The sequence below is a fragment of the Trichomonas vaginalis genome, chromosome IV (assembly GCF_026262505.1).
Source record: "Trichomonas vaginalis G3 chromosome IV, whole genome shotgun sequence".
Lineage (NCBI taxonomy): Eukaryota > Parabasalia > Trichomonadida > Trichomonadidae > Trichomonas > Trichomonas vaginalis.
In genome coordinates this window covers 29,387,714-29,404,259 of record NC_067206.1, presented here as the reverse complement: position 1 = coordinate 29,404,259, position 16,546 = coordinate 29,387,714, and the positions used below count along the sequence as shown (strand labels likewise).

General features: G+C 33.9%; 6 protein-coding genes and 5 pseudogenes across 11 annotated transcripts, besides 1 other annotated feature; 8 read left to right on the top strand and 3 right to left on the bottom strand.

Moving 5' to 3' along the window:
• Nucleotides 1-16,546: part of a mobile genetic element that runs on past both edges of the window.
• Nucleotides 342-674, bottom strand: TVAGG3_0190310 (uncharacterized protein; the record flags this gene model as incomplete). Its single annotated transcript, XM_051225947.1, has 1 exon — nucleotides 342-674. A coding segment is annotated over one exon (333 nt), but the record flags the coding sequence as incomplete, so codon positions are not given.
• On the top strand, nucleotides 767-1,415 carry TVAGG3_0190300 (annotated as a pseudogene). Its single transcript has one exon. A coding segment is annotated over exon 1 (649 nt).
• Nucleotides 4,493-5,261, top strand: TVAGG3_0190290 (annotated as a pseudogene). The gene has a single exon. A coding segment is annotated over exon 1 (769 nt).
• On the top strand, nucleotides 5,527-6,086 carry TVAGG3_0190280 (integrase core domain containing protein family; the record flags this gene model as incomplete). Its single annotated transcript, XM_051225946.1, has 1 exon — nucleotides 5,527-6,086. A coding segment is annotated over one exon (560 nt), but the record flags the coding sequence as incomplete, so codon positions are not given.
• On the top strand, nucleotides 6,143-6,612 carry TVAGG3_0190270 (annotated as a pseudogene). Its single transcript has one exon. A coding segment is annotated over exon 1 (470 nt).
• TVAGG3_0190260 (organellar and viral DNA polymerase type B) lies at nucleotides 8,065-9,003 on the top strand (the record flags this gene model as incomplete). The annotated part of the gene is made up of 1 exon (XM_051225945.1): nucleotides 8,065-9,003. One exon carries the CDS (start codon nucleotides 8,065-8,067, stop codon nucleotides 9,001-9,003), a length of 939 nt encoding a protein of 312 aa, XP_051110931.1.
• TVAGG3_0190250 (KilA, N-terminal/APSES-type HTH, DNA-binding family) lies at nucleotides 10,203-10,847 on the top strand (the record flags this gene model as incomplete). The annotated part of the gene is made up of 1 exon (XM_051225944.1): nucleotides 10,203-10,847. A coding segment is annotated over one exon (645 nt), but the record flags the coding sequence as incomplete, so codon positions are not given.
• Nucleotides 11,139-11,612, bottom strand: TVAGG3_0190240 (uncharacterized protein; the record flags this gene model as incomplete). Its single annotated transcript, XM_051225943.1, has 1 exon — nucleotides 11,139-11,612. The coding sequence occupies one exon, from the start codon at nucleotides 11,610-11,612 to the stop codon at nucleotides 11,139-11,141; it is 474 nt and encodes a 157-aa protein (XP_051110929.1).
• TVAGG3_0190230 (organellar and viral DNA polymerase type B) lies at nucleotides 11,703-12,487 on the top strand (the record flags this gene model as incomplete). Its single annotated transcript, XM_051225942.1, has 1 exon — nucleotides 11,703-12,487. A coding segment is annotated over one exon (785 nt), but the record flags the coding sequence as incomplete, so codon positions are not given.
• Nucleotides 13,351-14,762, top strand: TVAGG3_0190220 (annotated as a pseudogene). The gene has a single exon. A coding segment is annotated over exon 1 (1,412 nt).
• TVAGG3_0190210 lies at nucleotides 15,772-16,543 on the bottom strand (annotated as a pseudogene). Its single transcript has one exon. A coding segment is annotated over exon 1 (772 nt).

Sequence of the window (16,546 nt, the reverse complement as noted above, 5' to 3'; positions counted from 1 at the left end):
ACGACTTCGCCGGAAAAGGTTTAGTGTCAAAACCAGACTCACCATTAGCTAACATCATTACTAAAGTCAGACATTACCATTTAACTGTAGCAATACTTATGCAAACATGGAGGTTTTTTAGCTTTAAACATAAAACGTCTCATAACTGACTTCGTTATCTTTCAAGGTTTCTCACGCTATGACATTGAACTCATTTGGAAACAGTCAGGTATAACATTACCTTTTGAAGAAATTTGGGAAGCATATAAGTCTCTCATCTCTCCTCGTTCATACCTTGAGATTCATATCATGACTAATACCATTAAAGTCAAAAATATTCCATGGGAACGACCAACATTGTTTTAAAGTTTAACCTTCAATTGACTGATGGTAAACAAATTCCATGCATCTCTGTCGCCATTTCTGTTAATATTTTTGCTGTCATTCATATCATCCACTTCTCCATCCGTTAGCTTTTGAGGATATGCGTTAGAATAGCTGTTCTTAAATGAAGGCTTTTCACCTTTGAGAGCATAAACTCTATAACTTTCTGCATACTTTATGTTTGAACCTCCTGAGCCATCATTGACATAAATTTTTATAGGCTTCCACCCTTTGTTCATGTTCCTGCTTCTTCCCTTAGCTCTTTTGTTCAGTAGTTCTACATCTTTATACACAGCACCTGTCTCAGTGAATTCAACAATATTTTCATTCGTTAGCTTACATTCAAACCCTTGTCGAGTATATTGTTCATTTCATACATATAAAAGGTTTTATTCTATATGAAATGAGAAGCAAATCCATCTTAGCTGGTGCCGTTAATGTTCCAATTGAACCAACATCAAATGTTGACTCACGAACGACAAACAATATTGTCATAAAGAACTATAGTTCGGAGTGTTTGAAAGAAAAAGAACCAGAACTTAAGTCGGGAGGCTCAAAGAGCCCATCTTGGCGCATGGCGCCGTGAATTTAAACTCAGCTTCAAACGCTAACGCTACATCAGATGTTAAGTTAGAGTATCCACCACTGGACCAAATTCTTTCAAGAGAAGCCAACGACAACCCTTACACAAATGTTCAAACAAATCCTTCAGATAACGTAGACCATTACCTTCTTCAGTTATACCAAACAATTTTACTCAAAGACGATAAGAAGCTTTTGACAAATCTTATAAGTAAGAACCAAATAATTCTAACAAAGGAGGACCTTGAAAATGTTATTCACGAATAACAGGGAAACAAAGTGTCATTGACTATCTCGACCCTGAAATCGAATGCTGTGGTCAAACTCCACTATTCATGAAAATAGGTAACATCCGCATCATTGAAACACCAGGAACTACAGGAGTTGAGTTTAAGTATAAATATTCGAACGAGTATACAAAACTATCTACTGACTATAAGCTTTGTTTGAAATATGTTTTAGTAAATTAAAGCAGTCAGGAGGGCTCTTTGAGCCCATCTTGGCGCTTTGCGCCGTCAGTCAAAAAATTTCAAGTTAGCAATTTGTAATATCTATCCAAAACTTCTTCAACAGTATCGAACTCATCTTCATAATGCAAACCTAATCTTATTGACTTGGTGCAGTTTTCACTAACACAATATTTTTCTGTTCTCTTGACTGACATAACTAACTCATTTGTTTCATCAAACAGCAACAACCAAAGTTCATGACCTAATACATAACATTCATACTTTATATTTTTAGCTCTGAGTTCTCTTGTAAGCTGTTGCATTTAATATTTTCTAAAAAGTCAACTTCAACAGTCATTCGCACTGGTGCCTTCAGTTCTACAGGCTCTCCTTGAAAGTCAACAAGTCTGAATTGCATGTCTTTCAAATTATGAGGACTAATGCGAACCCATTTACCTAAATGAGTTGCTATGACAGGAACGTTTGGAATGAACATTGAATTGACTGCATAACAGAAGGATTTATATTCTACTGAACCTTTACTATTAACTCCTGAAATGCCTGTGACATTAGCTATTTTAGACTCAATGTATAAACAATTACCATAACATACATATGGAACAGATTTCATCTCAATCGTTTTGTCAACACTTTTCAAAGGAAATGTCATATGGTATGCTCCTAAAAGAAGTTGAACTCTATGACTCATTCGTGTTATCTTGAACTCTTTCTTGCTACTGAACTTCAATGTTCCCTCAGAAGAGAGTTCGACATCTATGTTGTCAATAGTTTCTTCATTTATGAGAGTATCTATGACTCCAGCAATTTTATCTATTCTATACTCTGCTCTGTTAGGAAATGTTATAAAACTTCTTTTGTCATCTATTTCAAACTCTATGAAATCTGTTTCATCTGTTATGACAAAAGTTGCGATAGTATTGAAGTCAACAACTCTGAAAGCAAGCGCTTCATTCTGAAGACCTAAGTTTGTTTGTAGCTTTACTGTCCCGTATTCGTTTGGGTCTGTACTTTGCAAATAGAACAACATTTTATTCTCATTAAAATATGACTATTGCTGCATATGCGTATGAAACAAATGAAGCAAGAAGAGCACATGAACTAGTAAATGAAACTCAACATTAACCATTGAAGGCAATGATTTAGTCATTGACGATGGAAAAACTAAAAAAGTCATTTGATTTCGATACTTTTAACACTTATGACCCATTCATTACAACAAGCAAGGTTCCCATCATAAATGATGGAACGGTGCAATATATAAATTCTACAGTAGATGCTCATTAGTGAAAGTACTGAATGTTCTCATTGAATGTTAAAGAGCTTTCGATTTGACGACAACATTAAATGCCTAAAGAATTTAGTCATGAATGAGAAACAAATTCTCGGCGTTGCTGGTAGCATAATGATGTACACCTTATGACATTAGAATATTATAACGAACATAAAGATGAACTGAAAGGAGAGAAGGGTGACACGGACCTCAAGAGGAATACAAGGAATTACAAGGACCTCAAGGCGAAAACGGTTTGGATGGAAAGGATGGAAAGGATGGAAAAACTGCTAAATCATGGATATGGGACCTTAAAATACTGGTTTAACAGCTGCTTCATATGGAGTTCTTCAATACCAAATCGGAAAGATATGGGCAGTACTTGGTGAAGAAGCTTTAGATGACGTTAAAAATGCTTTGAACTTCATTTCAAATGGTTCGGATACTATTAAAAACTTTATCTGGTTGGATGCAAGAAACAAGGAGTCAAATAGATACTGTAAGACGTATAGCAAACAATGCACGTACGGATTGGATACTTTACGAGAAGCACAAAATACACTAAAGGAAGCAAATGATATTCTTGGCTCAGTATCAGACATATGCATGAAGATTGGCTTAAAGGTATTGACAAATCTTTAAAAAATCACAGTCAGTCTATTGCTGACTACAAGAAAAGTATAGATTTTTTACATAGTGCTATGGACGTACATGATGGAAGCATAAGGAACTTACTTAATGCTAACAATAACTTACCAGGAACTATTAAAGCATTTATAAAGTCCTTTGTAAAACCTGGTGCTCTAACATTTAGGTCTTTGAGAGCAAGAGCATTGAAGTCAAGAGATGCAGAAACTCCAACAGAAGAACTGAAACAACAGAAACTCCAGAAGAACCACCAAAACCAACAGCTAATGAAATATTGTTCGAATATTTCCAAGGTACTCTGTTCTCATTGCATACATTCAAGAAATACTTAAGAAAGCAGACTTGATTTAGGAGATGATGAAAGTTCTGTATATCTTTCGTTTCCAGTTTCAAATAGCAGAACTTTTGAGACAGATATGCTTAATGTATGACAACATCTCTGATTTCACAAGATATGATGACGACCATGACCCCGAACACGGTGAAGAAGAAGTTTTCAAACATCCATTAAGACAGGAAAGGTTTTAACTCAAAGTCTCATTATTGACACCAAAGATGGCGAAGTGGACGTTCTTCAAGAGCTGGAAGAAAAATACTTCTTCGGGAGGTGGTGGTAGGCATGAACTTGAAATAAATGAGATAGAAGAGAAATTAGCCGAAAAAGCAGATAAAGAACATAAACACAATATCTCGATATAAATGAACTTCAAGCTACATTAAATAGTAAAGCAGATAAAAATGAACTTGACGCAATGAACAAAGTTTTGAAATCTCATAAACACAATATCTCCGATATAAATGAACTTCAAGCTACATTAAATAGTAAAGCGGACAAGAACCATGTTCATTATATAACTTCAGACGAACAGATTATAACGGACTACCATGGATATTTAACACGAAGTGATGAAGCGAAGACAAAAAATGTTAATGAAAGAAGATATAAATACATTCGTGCTAAAGGTTATGACATAAGCTGTACTGTACAGTATGATGTAGCTAAAGCACCAGAAGCATTTGTTATACCGGTGAAATTTATGCCTCTACTTTCAATGTTAACGGTGTATTAGTTGAACCAAGATTTACTTTGAGAGTTAAGTCAAAAATAACGTTTGAAGATGCTATTAAAAGTAAAGCTGACAAAGTTGAACTCGAAGCAATGAACAAAGTTTTGAAATCTCATAAACACAACATCTCCGATATAAATGAACTTCAAGCTACATTAGACAGTAAAGCTGACAAGAACCATACACATAAATCCTTCACTACTGTTAGAGCAGACGACATAATATTGAACTATACCCTTGGTTCAAGTGCACCTTTAGAGAATCCAAGTACAAGCGTAAAAGATACACTAAACTCCTTAAATAACAAATGTATGAATATCGAAGGTCATGTCAGAAACTTTGAAACACATGAACTAACCAGCAATGTTAGATAAAAAAGCAGATAAAACTTATGTGGATGCAGAACTAACAAAGAAATTTTCGAAACCAGATACAATGACATTTACAACAGAAATTATAAATGGTGAACCAGCAACTCCATTTGAATTTGTTAGAGGTCTTCAACCAGATACTTTTGAATTTTTCTTGGATAATTCTATTGAACTAACATTACATTATAAAAGTGGAACAAATGCAACATTTCATCCGGGAGATACATTCCAAATGGTATTTAATGACATAAGTTCTTTAGAATATGTTTATAGAGTTATGAGCATATATGATTTAATATATCCTATAGGAGCTGTTTATACGTCTATGAATCCAATAAATCCAAACACTTTATTTGGTGGTAGATGGTATGAAATAGTTGACAGTTTTCCATTCTACACTAATACGCAGTCAATGAAGATGGGAGGTTCAAAGAAAATAGGTATTGAAAACCTTCCTTCACATATGCATAGGTTCAGTGGAAGAACATCTGTGGAAGGAAACCATTCACATTCAATAACAAAAAGAGGTTATATAAATCTTGCAGCGGGTTCGGATAGACAGGGAATGAATAGATATGATATCTCAGATGACCCCAAAGATGTTAGCACAGGTATTTTCTGTGGAACTGCAGGAAATCATACACATGTTGTAGCTGGTATTACAGACCCAGCAGGTAATGGAAAAGATTATATGCCTCCTTATATAACAATGCACGCTTGGATACGAGTTGGTTAAACTCTTTAACTTTACATAAATGAGCTTGAAAGAAGTATTCGAACAACATCCATGGAGGTCATTTAAGAAGTTCAATGAAGCTGCAAAGAGTTGGGGATTTACTAACAGAGCTGAAGTGAAAAGGTTCTTTGACAAAAATGTTGTACATCAAACAAAAATAAACCCTTACGACTACTTTTTACCAATTTACTCCAACACTCCTGACGCATACCAATTTGACACTCTCATTCAAAGCAGAAAAGGAGGACATAAACCATTCCTCATCTTCATAAATGTTAACACTCGTAAAGCATATGCATATCCAATGAAAAATAAAGGAACTCGTGAAGTGTTAAGAGTTTTACAAAAGTTTGTAGCAGAACATAACCCAAGTACTTTAACATCAGACCAAGACAGTGCATACCTCAGCAATGAAATCACAGAATTTCTCATTAAGCATAACATAACTCACTACACTACTGAAGACCATAACCATAACATACTCGGCATCATAAACCGCTTCATAAGGACTCTCAGAGATTTAAACCAAGAGCGAGACTTTACCGAAGAAACAATGAAACATTTTCTCGAAGTATATAATTCCTCAACACATTCTACAACAGGACATACACCAAATTCAATGACACAACAACAAGAAGAAAAGTATATACAAAAGAAACGAAGCCAAACACAAAATATCAGAAATTCAACACAATTTACCCTCATTCCTGGTACAAAAGTTCGTGTAGTTCTTGACGACAAACCGTTGACAAAGAAACGTTTAAGGTTAAGTCGAAATTATTATATCGTAGACTCTACGCAAGGTAATGGATATCTTATAAAAGCTGCTGACGACTCCATAGCATTTTACCCTCGACATAAATTAGTCGAAAGTAGTAATGGCAAACTTGCTGAAACCATTGACGAAGCAAAGCGAGGAGTGGTTATTGAAATACTTGGCTATAACATAAACGATGACACTTATAAAGTAAGATATGAAGGAGGTGTTGAAGATGTTATACCATCTAAGAACTTGAGAGAGTCAAAGCCAACACATCTGGGACCATTAGAGCGGGAGTACTGGAAAGACAAAAATAAGCCAGAAAGAATAAGAAAATTCTTCTAAACTTTTTCATTAGATGTAAATCAGACATGAATGAGAACAGTCATGTATTATTAATGGTACCATTTATTTTTGTCATAAATTTACACCAAAAAAATATAATTTAGGGTAGAAGGTTAGATCTAACCTGTTTTCTAACCTGTTTTCTAACCTCTTGAATTTTCATGAATTTTCATGAATTTTCATGAATGTTTTGTCATGATTTCATCGTAAATGTTTTGTCAAACATGAACGTAAATGTTTTGTCAAGACTTCTTCGTAAATGTTTTGTCAAGACTTCTTCGTAAATGTTTTGTCAAGACTTCTTCGTAATGAGTGTAAAGGACCCAAAAATATAATTTAGGGTAGAAGGTTAGATCTAACCTGTTTTCTAACCTCTTTTCTACCCTCGTGAATTTTCATGAATGTTTTTGTCATGATTTCATCGTAAATGTTTTGTCATGATTTCATCGTAAATGTTTTGTCAAGACTTCTTCGTAAATGTTTTGTCAAACATGAACGTAAATGTTTTGTCAAACATGAACGTAAATGTTTTGTCAAGACTTCTTCGTAAATGTTTTGTCAAGACTTCTTCGTAATGAGTGTAAAGGACCCAAAAATATAATTTAGGGTAGAAGGTTAGATCTAACCTGTTTTCTAACCTCTTTTCTACCCTCTTGAATTTTCATGACTTCTTCGTAAATGTTTTGTCAAGACTTCTTCGTAATGAGTGTAAAGGACCCAAAAATATAATTTAGGGTAGAAGGTTAGATCTAACCTCTTTTCTAACCTCTTTTCTACCCTCTTGAATTTGTCATGATTTCATCGTAAATGTTTTGTCAAGACTTCTTCGTAAATGTTTTGTCAAGACTTCTTCGTAATGAGTGTAAAGGACCCAAAAATATAATTTAGGGTAGAAGGTTAGATCTAACCTGTTTTCTAACCTCTTTTCTACCCTCTTGAATTTTCATGACTTCTTCGTAAATGTTTTGTCAAGACTTCTTCGTAATGAGTGTAAAGGACCCAAAAATATAATTTAGGGTAGAAGGTTAGATCTAACCTCTTTTCTAACCTCTTTTCTACCCTCTTGAATTTGTCATGATTTCATCGTAAATGTTTTGTCAAGACTTCTTCGTAAATGTTTTGTCAAGACTTCTTCGTAATGAGTGTAAATCAGACAAAAATATAATTTAGGGTAGAAGGTTAGATCTCACCTGTTTTCTAACCTGTTTTCTACCCTCTTGAATTTTCATGACTTCTTCGTAAATGTTTTGTCAAACATGAACGTACATGTTTTGTCAAGACTTCTTCGTAATGAGTGTAAAGGACCCAAAAATATAATTTAGGGTAGAAGGTTAGATCTAACCTGTTTTCTAACCTGTTTTCTACCCTCTTGAATTTTCATGAATTTTCCCGAAATAAAAAAATAAAGTTAGTTTTATTTTTTTTTTATTTTTTTATTTTGTATGTAAAGATATGATTTCAACAATCGGCACAACAACAATTCAAACAACGGCACCAAACTCGTTAGTCATGAATCCTACGTCAATGTTAGTAGAGATGAAAAGCTTCATTCCTTCTTCATATACTTTTGAAACAGAAATCCAGAAGATAAAGCAAGAACTTTTAACAAGTAATTTAGACTGTAGTGCGAAAGATGAAACAAATGAACAGTATCTTTATGAAATGCAGGACATTATTGACCATTTGCCTAAACTACCTGAAATTCAGCAGCAAAAACTCACTATTCCTGAATTCGATGAAATAGAAGTGAAACCAACTGACTCAGTAGAAATAAAGAAGTTCATACGTAAAGTAAATTATGAATTCCTTGGATTTCATTGCAACCATAAGGTTATGGACAAAGATTGCGACATGGTATATAAGAATGTTTCTGACATATATACATCTGAAGAATTTAAGACCTACGACAACTTTGTTTCGTTAGTTGCTGAATGTGTATGGCAGATAAGAGATAAAGATAGAAGATGTAAGGTATGGAATGAACAAATAAAACCAGCAACTTTTGAGTTAAAGAAAACCATTGACGCTTTAGTTGTTTTAGCTGGTTTTATTTCAATGTATAACGCAAAAATGAACCCGCAATGTTCTAAATGTAAGGCAGCAATTAGGAAATATAACTACTCCGTCAAAGAGATAGAAAGAATGAGAAACGACTATGCAGACTTAAAGAAAGAAGCAGAGAAGCCGGTAGAAGATAAAATGGACATGTTAGAATTTCTGAACAAAAACTATCCAACTGCAGAAGATTTCCTTCTATCTGACGTCAAGAAGAAGTATAAAGAAACTTTCGGTATCGTTAAAACATTCGATGTACTAAAAGAAGAAATAGAAGCTACAAAACTGTTTAGAGTCTCACGAATTCATAACGTTTACCATGTGAAACGCTTATAAAATAACTGGGGTAGAAAAGAGGTTAGAAAACAGGTTAGATCTAACCTTCTACCCTAAACATTATTTTTGTCTGATTTACGCTCATTACGATGAAGAAGTCTTGACAAAACATTTACGATGAAATCATGACAAATTCAAGAGGGTAGAAAAGAGGTTAGAAAAGAGGTTAGATCTAACCTTCTACCCTAAAATATATTTTTGTCTGATTTACGCTCATTACGAAGAAGTCTTGACAAAACATTTACGATGAAATCATGACAAATTCAAGAGGGTAGAAAAGAGGTTAGAAAAGAGGTTAGATCTAACCTTCTACCCTAAAATATATTTTTGTCTGATTTACGCTCATTACGATGAAGAAGTCTTGACAAAACATTTACGATGAAATCATGACAAATTCAAGAGGGTAGAAAAGAGGTTAGAAAAGAGGTTAGATCTAACCTTCTACCCTAAAATATATTTTTGTCTGATTTACGCTCATTACGAAGAAGTCTTGACAAAACATTTACGATGAAATCATGACAAATTCAAGAGGGTAGAAAAGAGGTTAGAAAAGAGGTTAGATCTAACCTTCTACCCTAAAATATATTTTTGTCTGATTTACGCTCATTACGAAGAAGTCTTGACAAAACATTTACGAAGAAGAAGTCTTGACAAAACATTTACGATGAAGAAGTTTTGACAAAACATTTACGAAGAAGTTTTGACAAAACATGTACGATGAAGAAGTTTTGACAAAACATTTACGAAGAAGTTTTGACAAAACATGTACGATGAAATCATGAAAATTCGAGAGGGTAGAAAACAGGTTAGAAAAGAGGTTAGATCTAACCTTCTACCCTAAAATATATTTTTGCTGAAAAATGACCAAATTTCATGAATTTCCTTAAGATAGAAAAAATAAAGTTAGTTTTATTTTTATTTATTTTTTTATTTTGTATGTAAAGACAGATATGTCAACAACAGAGAACACAACAACAGTTATAGTCCATGAAGCTATAAATGAAGAATATGAGTACATACAGTTTAACAAACAACTCCGTCTCATTCGTTCGGTCAAAGACGATATGTACCAAATGCAAAGTATTTTGACAGCATGTTTTGCTCCAGATACTAAGAAACCACAAGACTGGTTTAGGAACCAAAGCACACAAGAACTTTTGAGCGAAGCACAGCGAGACATACTTTTTTCTGAAAACAGTGAAGAACAGCGAGTAAGTAAAAAACCGCAGTCGCCAAAACTCTATGAAAACAGTGAAGAACAGCGAGTAAGTAAAAAACCCCAGTCGCCAAAACTCTATGAAAATCGTGAAAAATTGCCAAACGGTTTGAGAGGATATTATGTACATAGACTTCTTGTAAATGCTGTTGCAATGTGGGCTTCTCCTCGTTATGCATGGCATGTTTACAGACTTCTTGACGAAATTCATAGACAAGAACGTGAAGAGCTAGAGAACAAGCTTGAAGCAAAAGACAAAAGCATTCAGAAAAGAATACCACGTTCGGTACCAAAAGGAAAGGAAAAGAACTATAAGTATATGATTTATACTGAAGAGATGGAAAATGAAGAAGATAAAGATATGGTTATGTTGCATTTAGTCAGAAGAAACAACAAAAGCTTTTACGACCTTGCTAAGATTTACAAATCTGACAGAAATTGGTTCTATCGCGAAAACTTACCGATTTCAATGACCCCAAATGAAGATGTGAAACAAATAGTTCAAGATACGTTACCTCAAACACACTATGATATTAAAGGTTGTACAATACTTACATTCAAAGAAGACTTACCGCTACTGAAAGAAAAAATAACAGAGTATTTTGACAACTTCAAAGAGGAAGAATAAAAAAAAATCTAAGCTAATTTTATTTTTTTTATAAAATTTTATCTCATATGAAAGAACATGAATTTAGAATATTCGGAACTCATGACAGAAGAAGAGAACGAACAACATGTAAAAGATTATGCAAAATTTCTGAAGACATACAAAGCATTTAAACAATATCTAAATGCTTCTAAAGATTATGCAAAATTTCTGAAGGTATATAAAGCTTATGAAAAAGCATATGAAAAGTTTATACATTGGGGAATTGTTGTAAAATATCCATATGAATACTAACCAAAAATATATTTTTGCTTAAATAGCTTCAGGGTCAATTTCTTCAACCATTTCACTTCCTTCGTCAATGTCAATTGAAGCTTCTTCAACCTTTGGTAGGAGCTTATGTATAACATTTTTGTTCGTTATTGTCTTCAGAGATGAAGGATAATATTTCACATTTGTTTCACCCTTCTTATATTCTTTCTGTTCGGAAAGATTCATAGCAATACTGAAGAAGTCAATGTTAGAGTTCTTTATGACAGTATAATGAGTATCTTTGACATTCACGAAGAAACTCTTTTGTTTCAAAACTACTGCTAACTCTTGTGAAGTATAACGTTTGCGGTCAATGACAATAGCTAATGGTCTGACATACTGACCAAACTTAGATTCTTTCACAAACTTCTTGTTAAAGATAACATTAACATTTGAAGCATTATTGAACTCATTCTTGATGGCAGTAGCGAGAGCATTGTATGAAAAGAACTTGCAATCTTGCATGTGTTTCATTATAATAAAAATATTAAATTATTTTGAAAAATAACTTAAAAAAATCTAATCTAATTTTTTCAAAAATATTTTTTTTATTTCCTACTAAAGATGTATCGGAAGTTGTCTAAGTTAGAACACTCGGAAATAAAACAACTTCTTACAGAAGCTAACATAGATGTTGCAAAGCATTACGCAACAAACAAAAAAGCACTTGCTGACTTCATTAAAGACTATAATGGTGCAATAAGTTATGATAGAATTCATGAGTTCATAAAGCCGCAACGCGGCGAGGACGAAGTCCATGCAATAGCATTTCCTTTAAATGACGTTGCTATTGACTTATATCATAGACGTTCAGTACCTCATGAAGTAAGAAGAGAAATGTTTGACATAACAAATGCAAACATTGGTCATACTCGTAAAGCTCTTTCGCATGATGTTCGTCAAGAGATGTTTGACATAACAAATGCAAACATTGGTCATACTCGTAAAGCTCTTTCGCATGATGTTCGTCAAGAGATGTTTGACATAACAAATGCAAACATTGGTGAAACACGAAAGAGAGACGACACACTGAAACAACAGAGAAGAGAGATGTTTAAGAGCGCTATAGAACAAGTTCGCAAAGCTAACGATGTCATTCGTTCCATTGACGACAAACCAAAAGAAGGTGAGAGATGGTTAAAGAAAGATGAAGAGAATAGGAAGAGAAATGTGAAGTCAGGCAATAGACTCATTGACTTTAACATCGAAGCTTTAGATGAACCAAACAGAGACTACTTACACAAACATTTCGGTAAGGTTTTCATGAGACTCTTAGAGAAGATTAAAATAAACTCCCAACAGAGATGGATGGTATGTTATAAACTTGGTGGAAAGTATGAATGTTCTACGTTAAACCTCAATAATATTGGAACACTACTACATCAGCTCTTGAAGGAGAACTTTATATCAGAGATAGAAGCAAATGCTGCAGGTATTGTTGAAATGCACTATGACTTCTTCTTGACAAACATAAAGAATCTTACTGAAATAAAGATGTATGATTTAACAGAATATGAAGGCTTAACGATGTCAGATGTAAAGAAAGGCAAACCAAAAAAGAGACCATATAGAGATGAAAGCACACTGACAAATGACCAGAAAGCCATTTTGGAAGCTCTTAAGCAAACAGGAAACCCAGCACTTATAGAAAGCTTTTGGAAAGATAATGGTGAAAAGAAGTTTTATAAGAAGAGAAGCGGTCAGTTCTGGAAGTATCTTTGCACATTACCTATAAATCTTGAACGCTACCAAATCTTCAATGAACTGAACAAAAGAACTGCAACACTTATGACAGAAGACAATTGTTTCGTTTATGCTTGCATTCAGGCTGGAGTAAATGAAGAAACTATTGACCACATGAGAGAAGTCATTCGTGTTAGAGACTTTCCTCAAAGTAAAGTACAAGAAATTTCTGACAACAGGTATAGCATTTAATGTTACCATTGGTTATTTCAATGACTCAAGACATAATGAAATAAAGAGATACATACCAAAAGAATGTAAAACTGTTCGAACTATTGACTTACTTCTTGTTGAAGACCACTACATGCTAAACGAAAGATTACCAATGACAACATATTTCATTCGCAACTATATAGAAATCTTGAAGGAGTGTGGTGGAATGAACATTGAGAAACAAATGAAGATTTATACAAAGAGAGAAGATAAATATGTAGTTCGTTATGATAGAACAACACCACTATGGGATGTTATGAAAACATTGTGGGAGTGCAAATATTTCGAACCTATTTCTTATGGAGAACTTTTCACATATACGACTGACTTATATAAACAGAACCTTGCACCATTTAAAGATTTGACATATGCTCCAAAGTATTGTGTACAACTGAAGAAGAAAGCCGAGTCAAAAGAAGTAAATAAAAATAAGTGCAAGTTCATTCCTGAGCACGTTTTCTTTGCTGACTTTGAGTGTAGCACAGACGGCTTTCATAAAGCTTTTAACATCTGTTATGACAGTGAAGATGGTTCAGTGAGTGAAAGCATTTGGGGTCAGAACTGTGCAACAGAATTTTTGGAACGACTTCCTGACAAGAGTTTAATATATTTCCATAACCTCAGTTATGATATAAACTTCATCTTAAGACACATGACAGAAGTGAAAGGAACTCCCATCATTAAAGGTTCACGAACAATGCAAATAACTGGCTTATATAAAGGAAGGGCAATTATTATAAAAGACTCTTACAGTGTTATAAATAAGAAGCTTAAACTATTTCCTGCTATGTTTAACTTACAAACAGGACCGAAAGAAGTATTTCCATACAACTACTACAGCAGTGTTTTGTTAGCAAATGACAACAGAACTGGTGTCATTTCTGAAGCATGTAAGTTTATCCAGGATGCAGATACGTTCATGAAAACATAGATTCCATCAAAGGTTGCAGAATAGATGAAAACCACTTCGACTTAGAAAAATATAGCTCATTTTATTGCAAACAAGATGTAAGAATTTTAAGAGAAGGTTTTGTTAAGTTCCGCAATGACATATTGAAAGAATTTGATTTAAACGTTTATGACTACGTTAGTATTTGTTCTATTGCTAACAAATTGTTTGAGAACAGAGTGTACTTCCCGAATGGAAATTTATGACCTCTCAAATAAACCAAGAGAATTTATTTCGAGATGCATTCAAGGTGGAAGATGTATGTTGTCAGATAACATGAAACAAAAGAGCAAAAAGAAACTCATTGCTGACTTCGACGCTGTTTCATTATATCCATCCGCTATAGCAAGATTGTATACTTTAGAAGGTATTCCAAAGGTTATGAAGAAAGAAATGTTAAGCACAGAGTATCTCATGAGACATTTATTCGATGACGACCAAAAGGAACCCATTGGTGAAAAGTTTATGTCTGGCTTCTTTGTTCTCATTAAGATAACAGAGATTGGAATACATAGACACTTTCCTTTAATAGTTTGTGACCCTGAACTAAATCCAGAACTTAACGTTCCCAGAAGTTCAAACACTTGCTGTTTAATGTATGTTGACCATATAACATTACAAGACCTCATAAAATATCAAGGTGTCAAATGTGAAGTGTTGCAAGGATACTATTACGATGGAAACAGAGATATTAGAATAAGAGATGAAGTAAAGAAGTTGTTTGAGTTAAGGTTAAAGTATAAGAAAGAAGGAAATCCTTTGCAAGAAAATATAAAGCTCATTCTGAACAGTATTTATGGCAAAACTATTCTATCTCCTATTGAGTCAAAAATAACCATAGTAAATGACAAAGATGCTATAAGATATGCCATCAGAAACTACAACCATATAGTGAAGTTCGAAGGTTTGGATGGTTCAGATAAAACTATTTTCAAGCTAACGAAAAGCATTTGCAGACACTTTAACTTCTGTCCACTTGGTGTTAACATTCTGTCTATGTCGAAGAGAATAATGTGTGAAGTATTCTGTACTGCTGAGGACTTATGGTTTTTATAGCCTATAGCGACAGATATGCATCTCTACAATGAAGATATCCTCGTTTAGCTGAAGAGTTTGAGAAACGTTATGGAAGAGTTCTCATTGGTAAAAACCTTGGTCAATTTCATAGCGACTTCGCAGAAATAACACCTGGAAAACAAAGTTTAGCATACAAGTCAATATTTTGTGGAAAGAAGACTTACATAGACTTACTCACGAATGATTTAAATGAAGTTGCATTTCACTGCAGAATGAAAGGCGTGAAGCAAGATGTTATTGCTTTAACCGCTAATGAAATGTTTCCTGACTCTGTTCAGTGTTTCTATGATGAAGATAAAGGTTTAATGGTTCCGCAAGGAAAATTTGACAAAGACTCTGAGTTCAGTTTATGAAGTTTATATAAAGCACTTTATGACGGTCAAGAGATTGGATTTGACTTATGTAAGTCTTCTAGTCCTTGCTTTGCTGAAAAGTTTAACTTCTCAATAACGACTAAAACAAGCTTTATTCGTAAGTTGAAGTTCTGAGGTCATTTATTTTTGTCAGCAATGAGGTCATTCATGATAAAAATAAGCCGCTAGCGGCAAGGGCGAAGCCCATGTGGTCATTTACAATACTGCGATGGTAGAGTTTAAGAGTTGTGCTTCAATGTAGAGACAGTCCTTATGGTCTGGAGGTAAGAACACTGGGCAGTTATGGTCATGAGTGGAGAACATGTCTATCCAAAACTCACGATTGAAGCCAGTTAATTTATAGTATTTAGGGTTAGGAAGTGGTGAAGTTCTTGTATGACCAATGAACTCATTTTCAACTCCCTTACTTAAGTTTGAATATAATATAGCTTGCTTTCTATCCCAAATGCCAGGTGTTACAATCTTTGAAAATTCATTTTTCCTCGGAAGCATTGCATCATAATTGAAAACATTCTTGAAATCATCATTGGTTCAGAGATTTGAAATCTTATACGTAATGGATTTTTTTTCTTTTAGCGACTTCATTGAATGGTGAGAATACAACAAACTGACAGTCATGTGTTCCATCTTCATTTTCATTAAATTCATAATGAAAGTCTATAAGTTGTGGCTGACTACCTTCTTCTTTCAGTTGTGCAAGAAACTCACGTAAAGGCTGTAAAGTTTGTACTTCAATGTTAACTTTTTCTCGAACATTCATTAAATGAAATCATACATTGCAACAATGTTGTATCGTCTTTAAAGTATTTGTATATGTGAATGTTTTGGGCGCTTAAAGACTGTTCGTCATTTTCTATCTCGACTTGAAGTATAAAGTCAACCTTTCTGAAAGCACGTGTTATATACATAGATGTTATGCCAATGTACTTCTCTTCATTTATGTTCACAATCCAGTCTGTTGGAAACTTAAACGTTACTCTGTTCCCCTTTATTTTGACGTCAGGGTTTTCACTACTGAACGCAACAGATAAAGGTATTTGTCTATACATTTA